Below are 17254 nucleotides of genomic sequence, written 5' to 3'. Positions count from 1 at the left end.
CACTGTGCCACCAAAGCTCTGTTTTTTCAGTACAGGATATGAAAATTCTGTTTGCTTCGTATCAAGCTTCGAACAGAAATAAAGATTGTATGATTGGCCATCTGTTGACAGATTTGTTGATGATTCATATATATTGAAATTCAATCCTGACTCCTCTTCCATGTCTTTATTAGAGAGCTAACCCTTGTTTCTGAGAGCAAAGAAGCACATGTGAATGTATTACAACCAGAATTTAGTGAGTTAGTTAAGGAATAGCTGTTTTTACATATTGTTATTTTTAGGTTCCATCAATTTGGTTCCAACTCATAGCAACCCTATGTACAACAGAACCGAAATGCTGCCTGGTCCTGTGTCATCCTCACAATCGTTTTTATGCTTGAGCCTATTGTTGCAGCCCCTTTGTCAACCCATCTTGTTGACAGTCCTCCTTTTTTTCACTGACTCTCTACCGTACCAAGCAGGATGTTCTTCTCCACTGATCACTCCTGATAACATGTACAAAGTATGTGAGACAAGTTTGGCCATCCTTGCTTCTAAGGAGCATTCTGGCTGTACTTCTCCCAAGACAGATTTGTTTGTTTTTCTGGCAGTCTATGGAATATTCAGTATTTTTTTGCCAACATCATAATTCAAAGGTGTCAGTTCTTCAATCTTCCTTATTTTCACAGTCACTTTATTTTTAACCCCAATTTGATCTTGTTTATTTGAGTAATGGCAGTTTGTGATTTTTATCCATTTGTTATTAGTATTCAAGTAACATTTTACATTTCCAAATAATTATATCAGTGTTTATTTCTACTTTAAATGTTACAGTAATACAGTACCTGGTACAGAAACCAAAATGCTCCTTAGAAGCGAAGATGGTGAAACGTGAGCTCACTTACTTTGGACACATCATCAGGGAAGACCAATCCCTAGAAAAGGATTTCATGTTTGGTAGGAAAAAAAAAAAAAAAGGTAGAGAGTCATCAAAAATGAGGGAAACCCTCAATGAGATGAATTGATACAATAGCTACAACAATGGGCTCAAACATATCAAAGATCATGAAGATGGTGCAGGACCTGGCAACATTTCCTTCTATTATACATAAGATCGTCGTGAATTGAAGCTGACTTGACAGCAACTCACAGCAACGTAGTATTAGAATTGAATTAAAAAAAAAAAAGTCAGGAATTGCATTATTGGCACTCTAAAAATTTACTCAAATACATAAAACTAATACTAGTTGATCAAATTGCTTTGTTTTAGTTTTGTATTTTCAAGACACCTTAGATTTCTCAAGTTCTGTTTTTTTTTTTTTAATTAATTAAGCAAATATTCATTGGGTTTCAGAAAGTATTCTAGATCCTTGGTAGAGAGCAATGAAAAAGTCATATGTATTCCCTGTTTTCCTGAAGTTTACATTCCAGCGAAACTTAGCACATAAGCAAGCATTCTTTTCACATACATATGTGGTAACTGTTTTCCCGCCTAAAACACCAACTTATTTGTGTCTTCAAACCGACCAACCAGTAAGCTTAAATTAACTTGTCAGCTAAAAAACAGTGACAGGTGATCTGTAAACACTGATCTTTTTGGAACTCTTCAGCAATTTCACAGCTATTAGATAAGAAGTTTACAAATAAGAAGCTACTTGCAGGGGAAAGGAAGAGACAGGATGGACAGTACTATGGAAGAATTCAGAGTGACCCAAGTAAATTGGGAAAAGAGTCAGAGCAAACAGAATAGACTTGAGCAAAGACAAGTGAAATACAGTGCACCTACAGGGGAAAAACAAAGGTAACTTTGCACAGAGATTTAGTTAAAAGATCTAGCCACTCAGCAAGCTGTTTTTTTTTTTTTTTTGCATAGTCAATGACACCTTTTTCAAAAGTATAATTGAAATTCTTAAGTGAGTATGGACTGTAGGAATCATGTGACAATACCCCTATAGAAAAATTGTACTTGTCTGGGTTGGGCAATAGAAAAATATGGAGAAGTATCGACTTCTTACATTAGGTGAATCAAATGAGGGATAATTGTTTGGTTACTGAAAAATCTCTCATTATTTCAACCTAGCAAACCCACAGAGCTTATCCATAACTTTATACTCTTTGCAAAACATTAACCATCAAATTCCATACCCTAAGTCTTTTGTTCCTGTTGCTGGAGTCCTCACCATTTTTAGGAGTAAGCTTAGTTCCAGCGACAGTAATTACACTGATTTCAAATGCTGCAAGAGATATAAAAGTAAGTGATAAACAGTAAAAAAGCAACTTGTTTTTAAGTAGTGATTTCTTTTTTAAATCAGGAAGTCAATACTGAGAATAAGGGGAAAAATGTATTTCATTTAAACACTTTAAATTATTTTTACCTAAGTGTTTATGTGGTTTTAGTGTAAACAGCAGTACATTTCCAATTATGATTGCAGGCACTCATAATGGCTACAGATAAGTAACTGATTTAAGGAAGCAATTTCCCAAAGCCACGTAGCTCTAATTGAATATTGGTCCATTTAGCCATGGTTACAAAGAGTCTCTGGGTGGTACAAATGACAAATGACTGTTAGCTGAAAGGTTGGTGGTTTGAACTTATCCAGAGTCACCTGGGAAGACAGGCCTAGTAATCTGGTTCCGAAAGGTCACAGCCTTGAAAACTTTATGGAGTAGTTCTACTCTGCACACGTAGGGTTGCCTTGAGTTGGAATCAAATGGACAGCAACTAACAACAACAAAGCCATGGTTACAACATAACACCTAGCTGTAATTTATAGCATTTCTGCTATCGTTGCTAGCCTTTCAGTTTAGCAGGAACTTGATGATAAATAAAATGAACTTTAGAGCTCGGTTTTCCTAGATTAGTAGTATTAACCGTAAAAGTACTTTTTTTTTTTTTTTTTAATAAGAAAAACTCTTAGGGACAGAATTTTTCTGGGAAATATATAACTAGATGGATTAGCTGTTATAATATCTAAAGCTTTTTTAGAACCATTATGGAACTCTTTCTTTTTTGTGAATATGGTATCTTTTTTTTGTTCTTATGTTCTTGTCTTTTAATAACTTGAGTGATGAACACAGAACCCAAATTTTTGAGTCCCTGTTTCATGGTTATGTTTGTTTATCCTCAACTTAAGTGTTTCCTTATTCTAAAGCACAGATCTTCTTCCTTTATAGCAGTATGGGGAAAACATACACAGTAAAACTTGTGGAAGCTGGAACCTGTGTAAGGTGGAAACCTGTCAGAGAAGGAAAACTCAAATATTTTCCACTAATAGAGAGTGATAAGAAAGTGGTAAGACTGCTGCACCCTGTCAAAAGTGAAAAGCTTGCAAGACCCGGAAAAACAAGGCAGTCCTGTTGGGTTCCAGCTCTCCCAGGTTTCACTGTATAAGTGAAGGAAATACTTTATTTTTTAAGCTGTATAAAATAGGGGAAAATGTGGAAGACAATCTTCACACCCTATTGCTTGCTTTCCAACTAGCTCAGGTGAGAAAATGTGTAGTAATGACAAAGAATGTATTGTGATGCACATTTAAGCCATAAAGACCTTACTCCTTACTTGATCTTTGAGGGAGTGTAAAGAATTTGAGCAATTTACTTTTGTATTTTTAAGGTTTTTACCCTAATTCATTTTAAATTGCTTACAACATTTCTTTTTCAATCCTTATTTAGAGTAATTTTAGAAAGCAATTGTTTGTATTAGAATAGCTTTTCTTTTTTACTTGAAATAAAGGCAGAATAATAAATCTTAGGTACCAGGTACAATTTAAGGAGCCCTGGTGGTGCAGTGGTTAAGCACTTGGCTGCTAACCATAAGATCCCTGGCTCAAACCCACTAGCTGCTCCATAGGAGAAAGATGTGGCAGTCTGCTTCTGTAAAGATTACAGCCTTAGAAGCTCTATGCAGCAGGTCAGCTCTGTCCTATGGGGTCACTATGAGTCAGAACCGACTCAACAGTAATGGATTTTGGGTACCAGGTAGAATTTACAGGTAATTTGTTTAAAAAGCAAAAGTTGTGCTGACCAAATCCTGTCTCTAACAGTTAATCTTAACTTTGTATAACATCACCAATATAAATTTTTAAGATTTACAACATCATTCCATTTCCCATCTGAAAAGCACTGCAGCATACGATTTTTAGCTTTTCTTCTTTATATTGTATATATTTTATATATAAATAATATCCTGTTATACCCATTACAAGGGGCCTGGTGGCACAACAGTTAAGCACTCAGCTGCTAATTGAAAAGTCAGCAGTTCTAACCCACCGGTTGCTCCAGAGAAGAAAAGACCTGCTCCTGTAAAGATTACAGCCTAGGAAACCCTGTAGGGCAGTTCTACTTTGTCATATAGGATTGCTATGAGACAGAATCAACTGGACAGCAAACAAGAACATACCTGTTACATGATAAATTGAAGATATGCCATTTCACTACATAAAAATATTTAAATGCTTGTACAACTTCAGCAAACATTCATAGAGCACTTAACCCATTGAACCTGTTGCCACTGAGTCAATTCCCACACATAGTAACCCTATAAGGCAGAGTAGAACTGCCCCACAGGGTTTCCAAGGAGTGGCTGGTGGATTCAAACTGCCAACCTTCTGGTTAGCAGTCGAATTCTTAATCACAGCACCAACAAGGCTGTACTAAGCACTTAGTAAGTAAAAAAATTCTGCACTACAAATGCAAGGCTTCTTTCCTGAAAGAACTGACACTTTCCAGCTTGACATCCACTAAAATGCTCTTGAGATCTAACAGACTCTGTTGTTGTTGTTGTTACGTGCCATTGAGTCTCTATTGCCCTTCAAATCAAGAGGTCTTCACTTTCTCAATGTTGAGATAGAAACATATGTTAGGTGACTGATAACTCCCTGAGTACCTAAGAGCTGTAATTTAGGAAAGATTAAAGCTACCATGGCCACGTTTGCCCTTCTTGTTTTTTTCTTTCTTTTCTTCTCTTAACATTTTCTACCAGTGACTAAATTGTTGTCTTCTTAAGTCAATATAGATTACTTTTTATTTTAATATAATTTTCGATTCACTTGCAGTTTTAGAAGTAAAACAGAGCTCACATACCCTTTACCTAGTTTGACTCAATACTAATATCTTGCAAAACTGTGTTACAACCAGGATTTGACATTGATATAATCTACCAATCTTGTTCAGATTTTTTCACTTTTACTTGTACTCAGTTGTGTGTGTGCGTGTGTGTGTGTGTGTTTAATTCTTGGCAACCTTATGACAAGAGTAGATAGATTGATGAATATACTACCAGGGTCAAAACAGAGTATAGTTGCATCACTAGGATGCCTCCTGTTGCCCTTGTGTAATCATTCCTACTTACCCCTCTCTCCCGCCATCTTTGATGCCTGGCAACCACTAATCTAATCTGTTCTCCTTTTTTTTTTTTCCTTCATTTCAAGAAAGTCATGTATAAATGGGATAATACACCATATAACCTTTTGTGATTGGCTATTTCACTCAGTCTAATTCTCTGGAGCCTCATCCAGGTTGTTAAGTATATCAGCAGTTCATTACTTTTTATTGCTTTATAGGATTCCATGGTATGATATACCACAATTTTTTTAATCATTCACCTGTTGGAGGACACCTGGACTATTTCTAGTTTTTGGCCTATTAAAAATAAAACTGTTAAGAACTTTCATGTCCAAGTTTTTGTGAGAATATAAATTTCCATGTCTCTGGGATAAAAGTCCAAGAGTGCAATCACTGAATGCCTAGTTTTATAAGAAACTACCAAAATATTTTTCAGAGTGACTGTCCTATTTTACATTCCCACCATCAGTGTATGAGTGATCCAGTTTCTCCGCATCCTTGCCAGTATTTCATGGTGTTACTTTTTTAATTATTATTATTTTGGCTTCTCATTATGGTTTTAAATGGAATTTCCCTAATGGCTAGTACTACATCTTTTCATGTGCTTATTTGCCACCTGTATAGCCTCTTCAGTGAAATATCTGTTCATGTATTTTTGCCCGTTTTCTAATTGGATCTTTCATTTGTTTTTACCATTGACTTCTGAGAGCTCTTTATATATTCTAGATACTAGTCTTTTGTTGAATTGTGTACTTTTTTCAAATATTTTCTCTCAGTCTATAGCTTATATTTTTGTCTTTATATATAAGTACATATTGAGATATACCTGTCTGTTTGTTCAACCTGACTATTCCTACACAATTTTTATTTCCTTTCCTCAGTTATTTCCTTTCTTTATCACCTAACATAAATACACAATTCTACTTATAAGCTTAATATGTAGTCTGTTTATATTTAGTAAAACTCTCCTTCTGATCTTTTGCTTCTTGGTTAAATGGCTTTGGAGGATGGGAGGTTACAGTTCATAGTAACGGTGTATTAGAAACCAAGTGCTTCAGTTCATAAAAAGATGAAATAATTAAACTTTGTTACTTTGCTATGCCAAATTCCAAACAACCAGTTGGAAAATGGAAAAATGGAATTGTATATATTGCTTGATGCCATGAAGTTAATATTTTATTTAAAATATTTAAAAATAAAATTAATATGATTATTTTACCAGATTGGTGAATTCACCAAATTAGTATGCTTACTATAGTAAAAAAAAAAATTTTTTTTTTTACTATAGTATACTAAGAGTGATTACCTTTCAATTTAAATAATTTCTCTTCATAGATTTTTATGAAATGTCAAATTTTTCTGTTGTGTCAACACCTGCCTGTTGTGTCAACACCTGCTATCCAAATGAGTGTTTTATCATAAATGTTGCTTTTTATTCTTTTTTGCTTTCATTGAAAACAACCCAATGGTTTCTGTGAATGAGGGAATATTTTGTTTAAATTTAGTTTTTCTGAGTTTTTTGAACTTTTTTTTTTGTCTTTTGTGTTGTGTTGTGTTTGTATGGGCAACTAGATTTTGTTCTTTGTTTATTTTTAGCAAGCATGGGAATATACTCTTGCTTACATCCTGGGAAAGAGAACACCCTAAATGTGGCTTAATCAACATTGTAAATCATTTTCTTTCTTTCCCATTGACACGGATATGTGCATTGTTGGAAACGTGCTTTAGCAGCATATATTTTTGAGTCTAATTAGCTGCCTGCCTGTAATCAGGACTATATCAACTGTTGTCATTCTAAATGTTTCCTTTCTTTTTTTTAAACACATTTGCCTGATTGACCTTTTTTTTTTTTCTCTGTCTTTCTATGGGGCTGCTCCAGGAGCCATGGCTAATCATCTTATAAGCAATGCTCTGCTTCGTCCGCATGGTACTAACAATCCCTATAATACATTGCTTGGGGAACCGGCGGTCTGTAACAACCCTTCTGTCAGCATGTACAACGCACAAGGTGTGCTGGAGTTTATCTTAATTTTTTCAAGTGAGAGTCCCATTTTATGTAGCTTTTATGGGCACATTCTATTTTTCTTTCCTTCCTCCTGCCTTTTCTTTATTTTGGAAGCAGACACACAGACTCCTTTCCTGTTCTACCTGTCTTGGTGCTTTTATTTTCCATTTTCCTTAGCTCTTCCTTAAAAAGGAACGGATTCCTTCTGAAAAACAATATTCATCAATATATGTTTGTTTTCCTGTAATGTTATAAAATGTATTGCTGTTTGTCAGTACTTTTTGTCGTTGATTTATTTCTATGTTAAATACATATATATTTATTTGAAAAAAATGAGATATTTGCCTAAGGTAAGTGTGATAAAGAAAGATTGGATTCAATCGTCTTAATGTTATAAAGTCAAGAAGAAGAAATCTTACTTTGTTATACTATGAAGCACACTCTGAGCACAAAGCATCAATAGTGATTGGAGCGTTTAGATCAAACACAGGAAAAATTACATTGAAGTAAGCAGTGGACGAAAGCAGTGAGCTGGACAATAGCAGCTCAGGTTCTGCTCTGGCTGGGTCATTGCCTATAAGAGCTGGCTCAGGCAGGTCATTAACTTTCCTCTTCCACTATGACTACTTGTTAAAAACAAGGCTTCTATATATTGTTCCTCTGCATATACTGCAGCTCTAATATAATACTGAAATTTTTTAAATTGCATCTCAACTAATAATAGATGTCTTTAAAACCACTTACGATGTATTTGGAAGCAGTTTTATCTTTTCTAAGAAAAAAAGCTCATTAAAAAAAAAGAAAAACTGTTACCATTGAGTCAATTCCAACTGATAGCCACCCTGTAGGGCAGAGCACTGCCCCATAGGGTTTCCAAGGAGCAGGTGGTGGATTTGAACTGCCAACTTTTTTTGCTTAGCAGCCATAGCTCTTAACCACTGCACCAACAGGGCTCCAAAAACTCATCAGAGGCACAAGAAATTGAAAGCGTTAATATCATAGAGACCATAAGGAAAATCTATTCTAATAAGTGTTTTATAGAAGGTAAATCTCAGTTAGCAATCTACTTATTTAAAATGATAATTGAAAAAAATTTTACTATAACAAAAAGACTTTCAAGTTTCCTTTAAGTTGGATGTGATAGATTAACAGTATTTAACATTTTCCAGGATATTTTGAATAAAATTTTATTATCCTATGTGGGATCTGTGTTACTTTTGTTGTTGTTGTTCTCGGTCAGATGTAGTGGTATGAGTGCCTAAAACTTAGTGGCGTGAGTGTACTATTCCAGAAAAGCCTGTTTGTTGCAACATGGCCATCGGTGTCTAAAACCATCTGAGCTTCTCAGGTAGCACCTTGCCAGATACAAAGGATGATTAAGAGTTATTTAAAAAAATGTAAAAGTCAATAATTCACAAATGATGTCAGGAATATAATCAAGGTGTTTGTCAGCAGGATGAAATAATTCAGCAAACGTTCAATTTCATCAAGGTTCTTAAGGTCCAGGTTTAAGAATCACAAACTTTTGAATCCACTTCCCGTACAGCTCAAGACCCCTCTTATATTAACACCGCTGACACTTTTGTCAGCCTGTGCTTTATTATTTCCTCTGATAGTGCCTTTTCTATTTCAGGATTTTGTATATTCTTTGCCACGAGTCTGGGTCTGCCCTCTAGATAAAGCAGAGCAAAGCATTCTTCTGCTCTGCATGGCAAACCTTTTAAATATTTGAAAGCAGCTGTCTTCATTCAGTTTTACATCTCCCCAGCAAACAACCTCAGTGCCATCAATATGAGAGTTTCTGGGTCCTTCATTATGGTTAAAATCATATCACTGCCTTTGAGTCGATTCAGACCCATGATGTATGAGTCATTATGGTTATCCCTCTCTAAATGCCTCTCATTTCTAATGTCCCTGTTTCACTGTAGCATTCAATGAAGTGTGCATTGCACAATTCACGGGCTATGTTTTAAAAGAACAATTTAGTAGACCTTATACAAGCTGGTTTGGTTTGTTTCTTTTTTCCTGATTTCCTTTAAGTAAGAGGTAATTGTGTCATTTTAAGCATTTCAAAGTGTACTGACATATTAATAAATTTTGAATGATGTTAAATGAAGACCTGGATTCCTCTCTGCAAATTAAACCTTTTCTACATTATTCACCCTACCCAGAAGAAATGGGTTGTTGGTAATTGATTTAAAACAAGTAATACATTTAGATCATTTTGTTTAGCCTATTTTGGTCATTTAACTATAATTTCTAATTTCTTATATTGAAAAAATTACAATTATTAATATACATAGTTTCTCTAAATCAGTATCTATCTTCTTACTTGATTTTTCTTAGTTATCTAAATTAGCAGCTTTCTCCAAAGACGGAACACTTCTATAAACACTATCAAACTGAAATTCTTACAATGCAAACATTAAAATAGTATCATATAGGTACAAAGTTTTATTTCTGTGGAATTCAATATTGGATATTGGTTTTAAGGTTTTCAATAAATGCTCAAAGAGGGATTCTTCTGAATGAATTTGTCTTTTATTCCAATAAATTCAACTTACTTTTTCTTAAATAAAAGTAAATAATATCATTAAAATTTTTCAGAGTCAGAAGTAGATTGTTCAGCCATTCTGTATTTTAATCTTTTTTAAGGTGTTAAGAAACTATGGTTAAGCTTAAAATAACTATTTTACCACTGACAAAAAATAAAACTTGGTGATTGTCATATTGCTACTAATCTTATGCTTTCAGATGAATGCACTTATATTCTTACTGGCAAGGTGAAATCTTACATGAAATATAGGTGGCTCGGTATGTACTGGAGTGGTTTATATTGAATTACCACTTGGTTCTGTTCTGTGGGTCCTGTAATTCAGTTGCACCAATGCCATCCAGACACAGAAGCATTCATATTTAGTGTCCCTTCTTGTTTGTAATGCCTTTTTTAAAAAATATGTAAAGATATGTGTATAGTGCTATAGAAGCATATAGAGTTAACAGTAAGGACAGATAAGATATTTTCATTGTACTGAATTCAGATTCTATCTGTGGAAATTTTTAAAACATCATGCATAATATTTCTGGACCATTATCTTCTTGTTAGTTTTGGAGAATTCAATTTTTGCAAGACAAATCCCATTATGGATAAACCTATCAACAAAATACAATATAGAGAGGAAGCCATCATTTGACTAAAAGAATTTACATTTTAAAGTAATTTAATTCAATTCTAAAACTTTAATGAAAGACATAGCCATAGGAGGGGATAGACAGAGTGAAGAATACATTATAGTTGGTAAGAATAAAAGATTATATTATAAACTGTATAAACAAATATTCTGTTAGGGCTTTCAAAGCCCAAGTCAGATATGAAGAAAAGGAAGTAGCAGTTCACAGAGAATGCCTACAAAGACTCTCTCTGATCCCAGCTCTGCCACAATAACAGGGTGGCATTAGATAAGGCTCAGCCTCTCTTGGCTACAGTTTTCTCATCTTGAAAAGAGGAAATTGAACCTCAGTGATCTTTTCTGTGCTTTCCAGAAAGTTCAAAGTTTGTCTCATTTAAGGGAGGAGCCATCATAAACCTACAAATGATTTCCATCTGTTGCTATACTCATGTAGCTCTTCAAGTTCTTATTCTAAAGAATTTTGAAACTTCAAAAGAGATTCCCTCTGCATTTTGAAAGCTGTTGGTCTTCTTGCTAAGAATCAAATCAATTTTTAAAGTACAAAACTTGCTGCTTTAAAGCTATGGTTAAAGTAACACATTGGAACTCTTAAAATGATCTGGCCCAATGAACTTCACTGGTTTTTATTGTGTGATATTTTAGCCCTCCTGTAAAGAAAATCAACAAGAACAGTTCTTTTGAACTGATTAAAATATAAGTTTTTAAAAATAATTTTACTAGGATTGTGTTTAAAGATCAACTCTGAAAAATGTTTGATTGCATAATAAGAGTTTGCAACAATCCTGAAGAAAATCTGATATTGACAGTGATTTTTTTTTCCCCTTACATTTTCTTGATACAGAATAATAATCCAACTTAGTTGAGGATTTTTTTCTCCATATTTAGACAAATTTTAAATATGAGCATCAGAAATGACAATGTTGATCAGTATTATTTACGAAAGATAAAAAGCATTTTTACAGGTACAATGGGATAGAGATGAACTTTGTACAGAGAAATAGAAGATATATAAGGGAAGAAATACAATTATGAAAACCTCCAACTTGTGGCTTTCTATCAAGACATAAACTAAAGATTATACTTATAATTTTACTGACAAATTTTAAAATTACCTTAGAAACAGGTATGTTCTAACACATACATGTATAATATGGAAATAGTCATGGCTTGCCCTCAAATTTGTGCTCTTCTTGGTTTGTGTGGAATTTTAATGTGAAAATAAATGGGTATTTGTTTGCAGTTTACAAACCATAGAAACGCTTATTAAAGATTTGTTTTATTAGCATGTGTTAAGGGGGGGTTCTTATTTTCTGACTAACCTTTCAATATTTTTAATTATGATAAACCATGTAACACAGACTCATGAATTTTGGGGCAGTGGAAATTATTTCCTTTGACTCTTTTTTCTGCATATCATCAATTTGCTTTTTACTCATGTTTCTTCTACTGTCGCTGTAAGCTTACTTGTTGTTTTTTCTTTCCTTTTCTTCATGCTGTCGTTTAGAGCCCTACAGAGAGACAAGTATGGGAGTAAAGCTAAACATTGCATATCAAATGTAATTTTTTTTAGTTCACTTTTATTGCATCACATATAGATGATGTAGTTATTAAAAACAGTTCATCTCACAATTTTAAAACTAAAGAGCCTATAAATTGACTTCTATAAATATATGCTAATAGAGATTAGACGCCTTGTTGTCTGATTCTTTTATTGTCACATGATTGTTAAGTCTCATGTAATTGTGTGAGTTAAATTGTTTTTAAATTAAGCATTTATTTTTGCTAAGTAATTCATAAACTTTTATGTTTTATTAGTGCATTCCATCACAAAAATATGTGTCACATGCAACATATTTGTATTTTGCACTATGGCAATTTTCAACCTGTACCTAATGCATTGACCACAGAAGTAACAACCACATGTTTCAATGCATCAGTCACCCAACCATAACCATCAAGCATACCATACCAGCCTCGGCAGCAGCAATCACCCATCACATATGGCCCTTTAAAAAGCATTTACTTTTTTTTTTTTTTAACATTGTGGATTTGTCTACAAGGTATCTTATAACATGAAAATAAATGACTTCACCCTATGTCTGTGATGGCTGCTTTTTAATGCATTGTTTTTGAAAACTGTTTTACTTAAATACAGAGTCTACATCAGAAGTCTATATAAAAAACAGCATATTTTGGGACACTTTATTGAAACCAGCAATGAGCTAGTTCCTTTTGGTAAACATAACTGCATCACAGATATAGAATGAATGCTGTATTTTCACAAGTTAGCAGTGTATTGAGAAGTTTCCTTAGAATTCTTAAGATTATTTTTTTCTGTAAAGAAATACCTTTTCTGATTTACCAGTATTGGTTAAGTATTTGTGTTCCTTTTTCTTTTGTGATTACATTTGAAATGATTTATGGAAATATTGTAGATTATTGGTTCTGTTCATTCTAGGAAATGCAAAAACCTTGAAGAAACATGTGATCAAATTTATTTTACTGAAGCTATTTCTTCCCACAATAAATTGTTTATCCTCTTTTAAACCCAAAGTTCAGTATGCACACAAAACAATCACTCATTATGAAATGGTACGTTTAATATTGACACTGTGTTTTCAGGAGCCAGCTCCCTGTATCTTTACACATACTTTTTAATTTTACCTAATGACCCTAAACAAACGCTAATGGGTTAATATCTAAAAATAACCAAAGTGCCTACAGCAGGAAAAACAATTAGAAATTAAATCCAATTGATGTGCCATATAGTTTCATGACTATATCATTCTGACAAATTTAACATAATCCTTTTGTGGTTATATGTCTAAGTTACATTTTCAATCATACAAAATTATATATCAGACTATTAATAACTTCTTCATTCTTTTACTTTTGACCAATACATTCAAAGTACCACAATGAATTATGTTAATATTATAGCAATTTCAATGTTAAGACAACATATAAAATTAAAGGTAATAAATTACTTAATTGACATTGATGTGTACAAATTGAAAGCTATGAATGACTATACCAAAATTTTGCATTATTTTTTTTCTATGTTATAACCAAAATGCTTCAAATAATGTCAGGCAGTGTTTGTGTGGAAATTTCAAACTTATAATTTTATAATTTATAGTTTTTTTTTTTTTTAATTCTTTCAAGGATTTACTTTAAATACCTTTCCATTTAGAAGATTTCTGTGAATTGCCCAATAACACATATATTTAGTAGTAGTTTTCTTTCTTTTCAAACTTTTTATACTGAAGTAAAAATGCTAGCAATTTATACATATTTCATAGCTGATGAATATTTTTGGCTTGTGTTTGTATGTGTGTTCTATGGCCTGTTGGATATAAATGTCATAGTGTTTTGTAATCTTTTTCAGAGGGGCTTCTGAACAATGCCAGGGATACAAGTGTCATGGATACTCTACCACTGAATGGTAACCATGGCAATAGTTACAGCATTGCCAGCGGCGAATACCTGAGCAACTGTGTGCAAATAATAGACCGTGGCTATAACCATAACGAGACCGCCCTAGAGAAAAAAATTCTGAAGGAACTCACTTCCAACTATATCCCTTCTTACCTGAACAACCACGAGCGCTCCAGTGAACAGAACAGGAATCTGATGAACAAGCTGGTGAATAACCTGGGCAGTGGGAGTGAAGATGATGCCATTGTCCTGGATGACGCCACCTCCTTTAACCACGAGGATAGTTTAGGCCTGGAACTCATTCATGAGGAATCCGACGCTCCTCTGCTGCCCCCGAGAGTTTACTCCACAGAGAACCACCAGCCACACCTTTACACCAGAAGGCGGATCCCCCAAGACCACAGCGAGAGCTTTTTCCCTTTACTAACCAACGAGCACACAGAAGATCTCCAGTCACCCCATAGGGACTCTCTCTACACCAGCATGCCGGCCCTGGCTGGTGTGTCTGCCGCAGAGAGCGTTACCACCAGCACTCAGACCGACCCCCCACCGGCCAAAAGTGGTGATGCCGAAGATGTTTACTACAAAAGCATGCCAAATCTAGGCTCCAGAAACCACGTCCATCAGCTGCATACTTACTACCAGCTAGGTCGAGGCAGCAGTGATGGATTTATAGTTCCTCCAAACAAAGACGGGACCCCTCCGGAGGGAAGTTCAAAAGGACCTGCTCATTTGGTCACTAGTCTATAGAAGATTACACAGAAATTCAAACCTACAAAACAGATAACACCTGATTGACTGTTCTGAGTTGACATAAGCAGTGGTAATCATGTGTGTACTCCTAAATCTTTATGCTGTTCTTGAAAGAAAAACACAGACTCTCAAAGACTTTTTTTTTTTTTTTTAACTGGGATTTTTAGGCCAGCCCAGGGGAGAAGGATAACTGCTGAAATTCTCCTGTGCCCTATCTTTTCCTGTTTTTTTTTCTCCCCCTCAGTCGGAGACTTCATTATGTTAATGAACGAGATATGAAGAAAATGGCGCTCATTGTGGCCTTGTTGAATTATGTTGTGTTTGTTTTAACATCTTTGATGCTCTGTTACTATAATTACAAGGACCTAATTTTAAAAAGGCCAGGACGGTTGTTTCAAATTAGTAACAATGCTGCATCTAGATTGGAGTGCTGCACAAACAAACATAAAAACAAAACTGTATCACATAGCAGTTTTCGGTCACTCACAACCTGAATTCACCACAGCAGAAATAGCTGTGAAAACAAAATTAATAATGAAATGGAGGGGGATTCTAGAATTATATGCTAAATGCATATTTTATGATTTGCTGTATTAACTGATGATAAAACTAATGGCAGAAAAATTGAACAATTTCTATGTAATGTACAGATACTAGCATTGCACATATATGAGTCTGCTTTCTGTTCCTCCAGAATTTGAGTCCTGTTAATGTAGTGGAAAAAAAAAAAAAAAGATTTTTTTTTTCTTTTGTGCTGGTCTTGCAAGTTTGTCTACCAGTAAGAGAGCAGTTTCCTTCCTTTCTTCTTTCTTTCTGTTCTCTCTTCTTCTTCTTTTTTTTTTCTACTTTTTCTTTTCTTTAAAATTTCATCTGGCAAAAAAGAAATAAATAAATGAAGCTATCACTTTATAAAGATCATTTTCTAGTAATACAAACAAATTATTTTTTACAAAAAAATAAAATAAATAAAATTAGACTTCCTTCCCTTACTATATATCTTTATTCAGTCAGAATATTTCCAACAGCGTTTTTGCAAATTAGAGCAGGACGAACTTTTATGTTTACTGTGCACATCTGTTGTAATGCAAAGCATATTTGACAAGCAATTCATCACCAAGACAGTAGCTATGATTCTAGAAATCAAGAGGTGTCTATAGAACTAGTGGGGCTTCTGCATGTGAAAAAAAAAAAAAAAGTATCCCATAGGCATTAAAGTGCGGAATGCTCAGTCTGATCCCCAAGTGGGCACCTGCACTACCAATTTTTGAAGGAAATTCAGTCCCCCATAGTAATAATTGAAATATCCCATTATTTTGAAGTGATTTTTTTTTTTAAGTCCTCTCTTTATTAACAGGAAAATGTATTTATTTGACAGGATTTTAAGTAATGTAGGAATACAAGAGGTAAATTAGCAGCACATATAATTTTTTTTAAATTTATGATCCATTTTGTATGGTCTCAAAGTTGGATGACCTCATTACTAATATTTGTTGTAAAAGTGAAACTTGTTTGCCGACCAATAAACAACGATTGAGATTTAGAAGATACTGTATGGATGTATGTACTATATGATTAATTGTTCTTTTCGTTTTTCTCACTTTTCTTTCTTCTGTTTTCAATACATAAATTTTGCTAATCCTCTGTGGCCCAAATGAGCCACACAAAAGAAATCGATCTCCCTAGATGAATAACCTAAGCACAAAATTTTACAGTTATTGCAGACAAGGTGAACCAGAAAAATGGAATAGGTACGCTTGTGTAGGCTGAAATAAGATGGTTAACTTATTTTTGAGCAGGTTAATATATAGGTTACTATGTGCTTATTATATAAAATAGCTGCAGTCACTATATGCTTTATTATAAAAGCCAACTTCAATCAGAGATTTAAGTATAAAATTTTGAGGGATATGGGGGTCATATTTTTTCTTCCTTTGAAAGCTCCATTTTGATGTTAGAAATTTAAACCCGCTCAGCTAAAAGCTGCAAAAAGTGTGGCAAAGAGAATATACATTTTATCAAGATAGTACATCTTTTGTGGTAATTTTTTCTTGTTCTATATATGGGAGGAATAGCAAAAAAAAAAAAAAAAAAAAAAAATCCTTTCAAAGAAATTTTCAAGTTCTCTAACTACTGCAGAGCCTTTGCTTGTAAGGTCTAAGCATGGGAGTCCCTCCCAGGGAAAGGCTAGAATGAATTTGCCCAATTATAATTTCCCTCTTGTTATGTGATATCTAGGTGTTTTATTTTTTTCCCAAAATGTAAGCATCACCCACCTATAAATGAATTTCTTAAAACAAGATGAGAAAGAGTAGTTTAAAGAATAACCAGTAATCTATATAGACTTTAAAAATATATGACACACAACACACAAACACACACAAACTGTGCTTGGCCAGAATATGTCATAACTTTAATATCACCTCAAAATATTTTATGTACCATTCCTTTTCAGTCACTTGACATGAGTATTTTTTAAGTCTATGGATTTTCTTTAAGTTGGAGGAAAACCACAAACTTTAAAAATAATTAGGTTTTTCAAACCACA

The 17254-nt window shown here is 33.9% G+C and overlaps 1 protein-coding gene across 1 annotated transcript in view; it reads left to right on the top strand.

The window, feature by feature from the left end:
* ADGRL3 (adhesion G protein-coupled receptor L3) overlaps positions 1 to 14065 on the top strand; it is a 561722-nt gene extending 547657 nt beyond the window's left edge. Inside the window, exons 23-25 of the mRNA XM_064286313.1 lie at positions 7202 to 7330; positions 12023 to 12074; positions 13907 to 14065. Coding sequence (XP_064142383.1) covers positions 7202 to 7330; positions 12023 to 12074; positions 13907 to 13967 — 242 coding nt within the window. The 3' untranslated portion in view covers positions 13968 to 14065. The remainder of the gene's footprint in view (positions 1 to 7201; positions 7331 to 12022; positions 12075 to 13906) is intronic.
* The last annotated feature ends 3189 nt before the right edge of the window (positions 14066 to 17254 follow it).

Source organism: Loxodonta africana, chromosome 5 (assembly GCF_030014295.1).
Source record: "Loxodonta africana isolate mLoxAfr1 chromosome 5, mLoxAfr1.hap2, whole genome shotgun sequence".
Taxonomy (NCBI): Eukaryota; Metazoa; Chordata; class Mammalia; order Proboscidea; family Elephantidae; genus Loxodonta; species Loxodonta africana.
The sequence above is the reverse complement of the archived record's forward strand: the minus strand, read 5'-3'. Positions and strand labels throughout refer to the sequence as shown.